This window comes from Rhinopithecus bieti, unplaced genomic scaffold (assembly GCF_001698545.2).
Source record: "Rhinopithecus bieti isolate Rb0 unplaced genomic scaffold, ASM169854v2 scaffold_77081, whole genome shotgun sequence".
In the NCBI taxonomy this organism is placed as follows: domain Eukaryota; kingdom Metazoa; phylum Chordata; class Mammalia; order Primates; family Cercopithecidae; genus Rhinopithecus; species Rhinopithecus bieti.
Window position 1 is genome coordinate 1 of NW_016828242.1, and position 7,959 is coordinate 7,959.

At 61.5% G+C, this 7,959-nt stretch overlaps 1 protein-coding gene across 1 annotated transcript; it reads left to right on the plus strand.

Moving 5' to 3' along the window:
• Positions 1–133: 133 nt before the first annotated feature.
• Positions 134–7,955, plus strand: LOC108523665 (SH2 domain-containing protein 5-like; the record flags this gene model as incomplete). The annotated part of the gene is given in 8 exon segments (XM_017864384.1): positions 134–557; positions 3,991–4,119; positions 4,473–4,553; positions 5,001–5,075; positions 6,078–6,224; positions 7,477–7,614; positions 7,616–7,726; positions 7,869–7,955. Coding segments are annotated over 7 exon segments (726 nt in total), but the record flags the coding sequence as incomplete, so codon positions are not given.
• Positions 7,956–7,959: the final 4 nt, after the last annotated feature.

Consider the following 7,959-nt stretch of genomic DNA (forward strand, 5'->3'; position numbering starts at 1 on the left):
AGAGGCGGTGAGTAAGCGCCGGGAGCCCGGCCGGGGCGGGGGGCTTGGTACGCGGACGCGGACGCGGGAAGGTCTGGGGAGTGAGGGGCGCCGGTCACTCGCTCGGTCATCTGCCCTCCCTGCCACCGTAAGCCTCCTCCGTGCCCTGGAGTAGAGCCCAGCCCGCTCCTGGGTCCGGGGACTCTGCCGGGGCCCCTGGTCGTCCTCCGCAGCGCCCCGAGCGAGGTAGCGACAGCGGCACCGGCAGCCCACTCTGGAGCGCTTCGCACCCCCGCGCCCGCCCCTCAGGGGCATCGGTGCACCCACCCCTGGAACAGCACTTCCCGCTCCCGTGTCTCCTTTTTCCAGAGGCCGTGAAGCAGCACCCCCAGCACACGCACGCACCTCGCCTTCTCCTCACCCCGCTGTTCTCTTCTCATTACTTTACCCCCATGCCGCCTCCACCACCCCAGCTGGGTGCCCCTAGAGGGCGGGGACCTTCGTCCACTGGCGGCGGGGCCTAACACACAGCCTCGGAAACATTCCAAGAAGGACCAGAGCTACGAGCACCCCAACAGGTAGTGCTGGGGGATTCCCACCCTACAGCTGAGGACCTGGAGGCTGAGAGCTTAAGTGACTTGCCCAAGGTCACGCCAGCCAACCACGTTAGACCCCACAATCCAGGTTCTTGACCCCTGGCTGGGTGGCCTTGGGTTTCCCCGACCCTGTGGACCAGGACGGGTGGGCGCTTGTTGGGGCAGTGGGAGGAGACCCTCTGGCCAGAAGGCAGCACCTAGTTCCCTAGCCGGCGGCTTCCTTGCCTCTCCTCCTCCTGGACTGGCGGGGACCCCCACCAAACTCCAGCAGTGGACACCCTGCTTATCTGTGGGAGGGGAGTCCGAGCAGAAAGACACCGCCATGGCCTGAGGAAACAGCACGAGACATGGATTTGCTTCCCTGCTCTCTCACTTAAGCTGTGTGACCATGGCCAAGTGACTTCACTCCTCTGAGCCACCCTTTGCTGACCCAGGGTCTGCGGGCTGGTGGTCTCCCCAACTCAGCTATGGTGCAGTGCCCCAGAGGGCTTCTGCGCCTGGCCCATGAGGCAGGTCAGCCCATCCAGTCTCCTGCCTCTGAGCAGGGCCACCTGGAAAACCAGAGGACAGCCCCAGCCTCATTCCAAGTGTGTCCCCTTCGGAAAGTACTGGCCCAGCCAGACTGCAGTGGAAAGCCTGGGAAAAGCAGATCTGCCCCCAGAGAGACAAGTGGGTGTTTTGTGCCTGGAATGGGTAAGGTCTGTTTCCAGGGTTAGAGTGAGTCCTGTGCCCTCCCTGGTTCCCTGGGAGCCCCCCACCCCAACTCCAGGCCTGGGCTGAATGCACTGTGCTCCTCAGGCTTAGGAAGGAGGGAGGAACTTCCAGTTTCCAAGGAGGCTAAGGACCAGGGAGATAGGGAAAGGATCAGGTGATGGTGGGTGGGGTGGGGCCACTAAGAGGGCCAGTGGGTGGCCTCCGCACCCCCACAGCTGGGATACTGGGGACACCGAAAGCTGAGCTTTGGGTGTGGAGGGAGGGGCTACAGTAGCCCTGGACACAGCTGTGTGTGCGTGTGAGTGTGAGATGCCCACGTGGCTCCTCCCCATCTCTTGGTGCCTGAGGGCCTGTGTCCGCCAGGACAGGATGAGAAACGTACCCTTCCCCTCTCCTCCCCATAGCTCTCCTTTGTCTCCTTTGCTTTGTCTTTCTCGCCCTTCTCTGTTCCTGCCTCTGTCCCTGGCCACCCCCCAATCCTCCGTACCTTCCCTCTCCTTTTCTCCGCATTGTCTTGTCTTTGCCTCCTCCCTCCCCACTGCCTGCCATCCTGGCCTATCCTGGCCCCAGGATGTGACTATGAAGTTGAAAGGTGGCTTCACTGGAAGCCCCCCGCCCTGCCACCTCCTTACCTGGAAATGATGTCACTGGAAGCCCCCCGCCCTGCCACCTCCTTACCTGGAAATGATGTCACATGGCTTTAGTGCCAGTTGCACATCTAACTTTGCTTTATTTAAACATAAAAGGTATAGTAGGTAAAGGATATGACATGAAAATGATCAGGGTGCAATAGCCCAGAAAAGCAGGAGGGCAGCCAGGGTAGGAGGGGGCGCCAGGAAGACTCCAGGGGACAGTACAGTTGCAGCGTTTTTTTTCCTGGCTCCTGGCTGCTCACTGAAAGTGGATAGGTGCAGGCACCTCCACCCTGGCCTGAGCTTGGGGTTAAAGGTCATGGGCGGGCAGAAACAGGGTCCCTTCCTGGGCTCTTGGTGCTAACAGAGTCAGTTCCAAAGCACCCCAGCCCTCCTCCTTGAGCGAGAGCACACCCCAGACCCGTCCTTGCTGCCCAGGGCTCTGTTGGATACCTGCTCTCTGTGGTGGGAATCTGAGCCCCCAGGTAGGCCTCCCCTGCCTGGCCCTCCCACCCTGGGTGGGCGCCTGTCAGGGTGGCCAAGGACAAGGAGGAAAGCGGAAGTGGTCAGACCCCGCTGTCCTCCCAAGCTCCCTCCTAAGCAGCAGGCTTTGTTGAGCTTTGGATCCAAGCCTGGCTGATGTCGGGCTGGGCGCCTGCTCCTCCATTCTTGTCCCCATCTCCTTCTCACATGATCCCAGGTTTGCAGATGAGGAAGGGGAGGCTCAGAGGGTTGAGGCAGCTGGCCGAAAGTCACACAGGATTTGGACCCAGGACTCTGATCCCAAGTCAGTGATGACAAGCAGGCTGGTGAGAGAAGCCAGCCAGGATGGGACACAGAGGTGGCTTTCTCATTGGTCCCAGCAGAGACCGAGGGAGCTGAGTCCTGGGGGACCTCGCCAGAGGCATTCAGCCGTTCTTTCTTGGAATCATGGGGCTATGATGTGTTAATTCCACATTAATTGAGCACCAGCTGTGTCCTGGGCTCCCATGGGAAATAGTGTGCTCCCTGCCCTTGAGGACAGTCGCCTAAGGGGGGGTCCACTCCTCTTCCACGACTGGATGTGGGAGAGGGGTCCCAGGAAAGACCAGAGCCTGGCTGGGCTGGGCAGTTCCGGGGGGGGGGTGGTCCTTAGCCCCCAGGGCAGTTGTCCTCCTTCCCCACATCCTGTCTGCGTCAGCGCACTGTCTGGCTGAGTTCTGGTTTTCATGATCTGCAAGGGACTGGGGGATTCAGGAAGGGGCTGGGGTCCGTTTGGGCTGAGTGAGGCATGGTCTCCTGCAGCAGGTCCCTGGCCTCATCAGCTCTGGCCATCCAGCTTGTAGCCACCTTCATGAACTACAGAGCTCCTGCCCTAGAACCTGCTATAGCTCCCACTACCTACAGGGTGGGGTCTGAATTCCCGAGCCTGGCATCTAAGGCTGATCCCAAACTGGATCCAGCCTGCTGTTCTGGTCTTGCCGAGGTCGGCCTGCGGGCCCCGCTGCCTGCCTGCCTGCCTTTGTGTCTTTGCAGTCTGTTTCTGCTGCTGTCACTGCCTTTCTCTTTGATGGCGCCCTCTCAGGTGGCCCTCCCTTCCCTCGGGCACTTTGTGAAAGCTGGTTACAGGTCTGTCCCTTGACTTCCACCCCCTGGGGGAGGCCCCAGCCTGGAGCACCACAATCCTCAGAGCTTGCTGAGTGAATGAGTGAGTGACCCTGGGCATGTACCGCCACACCCTTCAGATCTTGAACCAAACCTCCCCTCCTCAGTGAGGGCTTCCCGGCAACAATCAGCCCTGCCTCTAAGCTGACGTTTCCTATTCTCCTCCTCGCTCCATCCGCATCTCACGTGTGATCTATCTTACTGTTTAGTTCAATGTCTTTCCCCCCAGCAACAATGTAAGCTCCTTGAGGGCAGTCAGAGATGTCATCATTTTCTTTGGGGCTGGCTCCCCAGTGCCCAGGGCATTGCCCAGCATTGCTGCACACATAGCAGCTGCTTAGGAAGCCAGTGAATGAATGGCCTGTCAGGGGCACTCTGTGGCTTGCCTGTCTCAAAAGCAGCCCTTCTCCCTCTGCCCTTTGCAGCCTCCCCTCCCGTGGAGCTAGAAGCCAGGCACCCCGAGGGCCATGCAGAAGGCAGGGGCTGGGGGCCGCAGGGCCTCTGACTGCGGGCTGGCCCCTCACCGGCCCAGGTGCATCACCAAGTTTGCCCAGGTGGGTGGGGACGCCCTGTCCAGGTGTGCTCTGGTGGGTGGCCCTCAGGTAGCAGGCGCTGGTGGTTGGGAAGTGCTGTGGGTCTAGGACCTATTTCTACCTCTCTCTTCCCTGACTTGGGCTGGGGAGTGTGTGTGTGCCCTGATGAGGGACTGGGACTTCGGAGAGCTTCAGTGACCTGACCAAGGTCACCTGCCGGGAAAGCAGCAGAGCCTGGGCTCCGAGAATCGAGCTCTGTCTGTCCACAGCCTGCCTGGCAGAGCAGATGTGTGTTTGGGGGGAATTTGGAGGATGGGGTTAGGAGCCATGGACCTGACTCCCTGACGTACTCCCTTCGCCCCACCGCCGAGCAGTACGTGGGCTCCTTCCCTGTGGACGACCTGGACACCCAGGAGAGCGTGTGGCTGGTGCAGCAGCAGCTGTGGGCGCTGAAGGTGGGTAGCCTGGGAGGGCACTTCCCTAATGAAAGTCACAGCCTTGAAGACCAGATAAACCCCGAGACCAGCTCCACCCTCCCCACAGTTAGAGAGGGGCAGGACACAGGCAGTGTTTGTGGTGGGCTGGTCAGGACACACACCCAGGCTCCAGAGGCCCCATCCCTTATGCCCTGGGCTACTGCGACCTGGGCCCCACAGCTGGAAACCACAGAGGGAGATGTGGGTGACAGTCATAGCCTGGCCAGTGGTGGCCCTAGCTCGGGGTCATCTGCCAGGAGCCATCCACACTTCCCCAGCGCCAGGGGGTTCCACCAGCCAGGGCCCCACCCCGTGCCAGGGGTGGTGGAGTGGGCTAACCAGCCTTTGGTGGATGGTACTGAGGCTGGGCAAGCCAAGGCAGGGTCTGGGAGGTGGTGCCTGTCCCCACTACTATTTTCCACCCAGGGCTGTCCCCGACGCCGGGCCGTCATCCTGAAATTCAGCCTTCAGGGTCTCAAGATCTACAGCGGGGAGGGTGAGGTAGGAACCCCTGTGGGTGCAGGTGAGGACTGGATGGGTACAGGTGTCTCCAGCCTCAGGATGCGCTCTCCACCTAGGTCCTGGCTTCAGCTCGGCCCCCTTGCTTCCCCTGGGGTCCCCCTGGCGCACCAGCCTACCTGCTCTGTGCCTTTGGACTTGCACCAAGGGCCGCCTCCTCCCAGGGCTGGCTCGGGCAACAGCTTCCCACCCCTGGGCTTCCAGAATCCCTCCAGGGCCACCTCCCCGCCTGAGCATCAGGATCATCCAGCCCACTGAGGCTCTCACAGCTTCCCTGCCCCGCCCTGGCTGGTGGGCCATGGGCAGCTTCACCCAGGTGCAGTAGGGCTGCTCCTGGCCACTGCTCCTCCTCCCTGCCCTGCTGCAGGCTCGTCCTCCTGCTGAGCCAGCGTGGGGCGGGTACTAACTGCGCGCCAGACTGCACCTCACAGCTGCGGGCATCAGTCACCTACCACTGAGGCACACCTGGTGTCCCCAGAGCTGGGCATTGCGGGCCTCTGGGGTCAGGTCCTGTGCCACTCACATGAGCTCCCACTGATCCCCAGCAACAGCCCTGTCGAGAGGTGCTGGTATCTCCCTACCTGATGCGTCACCACAGGCGCTCAGAGGACTGCCCTCACCTGCCTGAGTCACACAAATGAGTGGCAGAGCCAGGATTCGCACCCCAGTCACCTGCCTCCAGGGGCCAGGCATGTCACCCCAGTGCCTGCCNATGAGTGGCAGAGCCAGGATTCGCACCCCAGTCACCTGCCTCCAGGGGCCAGGCATGTCACCCCAGTGCCTGCCGTCACTCCCGTTCTCTGGGCCCCGGCAGGCCGAGCATCACATGGGGTGGCGATCTTGAGCCCAGGGCCCATGTGAAGGATGAGAGCTTGAGACCGGGCGGGATGGAAGGAGGGAGGGTTTCTTCACCCCTGCAGGCTGGCGAGCAGGGGTGGGGCTGCCCGGTGGGTCTGATGGGGCCTCACGCTGCTGCCTTGCCAGGTGCTTCTGATGGCGCATGCCCTGAGGCGCATCCTCTACTCCACCTGGTGCCCTGCCGACTGCCAGTTTGCCTTCGTGGCTCGAAACCCACGGAGCCCAGCCAGCAAGCTCTTCTGCCACCTCTTTGTGGGCAGCCAGCCAGGAGAGGTATCTGGGGCTCGAGGCAGGGGACCACCATGGAGGCCAGAGGGACTGTGTGCTGGGCATCAGGGCAGGTTCCTTGAGGGCTTTGTCAGGGCGGCCTGATCCCCTCCAGGCATGCACCCCTTGCCTCTTTCTGTGGCTCTTTCCACTGAGGATACCACAAAGCAAGTCAGTGGCCTCAGCATTCCCTAGGGCCCGGGGCGGGAACCTGGCCACGTGCTTAGAGAGTAGAGAGTCACAGCACTAGGCCTTCGCTCATGCCATTCTGTCTGGCATCCCCTCCCCTTCTCATCCTGGCACATTCCACTCACTCTTCAGGGCTCAGCCCACATGTCTGAACCCCGCCTTGACTCCTCCGGATGGCCCCTCTCTCTGGGGTCCTGTGACATGAACCGCACGCTACCATCGTCTGTCCTAATTACAGGCACTTGAGTTCTTTGAGAGTAGAGTCTGGGTCCAGGTCTTGAGACAGTGCTTGGCCCAGAGCAGTCGGGGTGGGCAGGTGGATCAGAAAGTCAAAGCCAGGCTGGCTGTCGTGAACAACAGAGCCTCAGCAGCTAGGCGTTTGGCAGACAGGCTCTGAGTTTGGTTCTGGCCAGCAACCATTTACTGTCATCCTGTATATCCAGGCCCTGTGCTGGATACTGGGGTGACAGGTGGCTGAGTCATGGTCCTTGATCTGATGCTCACGGGTCTGACACGTTGGGTCTGGATGGTGTGTGTGGTGGGTGGGATGCGCTGCTCCCAAAAGCACTGGGCCTGTGCTGGGAATTTCCTGTGCTCCATTTCACTGACTCCTCAAAGGGGCACAGGGAGGTGGGAAACCGAGGCACAGAGAGGTGCCATGCTCTACCCAGGGTCCCACAGCCGCTCCTATGTGACAGAGCCAGGATTGGAACCCAAGTTCTGACTTCGGGGCCTGGGCTCTTGGTCCTTCCTGGAAGAGGGTGCTGACGTGGCGTGCAGGGCGGGGTGGTAAGCCTGGGGCAGGAGTGCGTGAGCTCATGCTTCCATTCTCTGCTCCATGCGTGATACCTGGACCACAGAAGGTCCTCAGTGTTTGTTAAATAAATAAGGAAGCTGGTAAGGAAGCCTGCATGGTGGTGAGGTTTTGAAGGGTAAGTAGGAACTTTCCCAGGAAGAATGGGAAGAGCCTCCGAAGCCAAGGGGCTGCATGCACCCACGGTGGGTGGGCTGAGGCCCAGGGAGACGGAGACCTCCTCCAACTGAGCCCACCTCTCTCCCTCCCTCCCAGGTCCAGATCCTGCACCTGCTCCTGTGCCGCTCTTTCCAGCTGGCTTACCTCTTGCAGCACCCTGAGGAGCGGGCACTGCCAGAGCCCTGCCCAGGACCCACAGGGGAGGTGCCCCTAAAGTCACTGTCCAGCTCTGGGGCCCCCCTGGGGCCTGGTGCGGGAGCCCTTCGGCCGTGATCAACTCTCTCAGAACGTCCATGCATTGGTCTCCTTCCGGCGGCTGCCAGCAGAGGGGCTGGTGGGCAGTGGGGTACGCAGCACCCCAGCCAAGGAGTGGGCAGTAGACAAGGGAACTGGGTATGGGTTTGGGGCCATGTCGGGGCAGGTGCTTCACTTGGCCTGACATGGCTGGACCTGAGTCTGCCTGCCTGGGGCCCCTCTTGGTGCCCTAGAAGGAGCTGCCAGAGTCGGAAGGCCGCGCCCGCCATGCCCGCCTGGGGAATCCCTACTGCTCGCCCACGCTGGTGCGCAAGAAGGCCATTC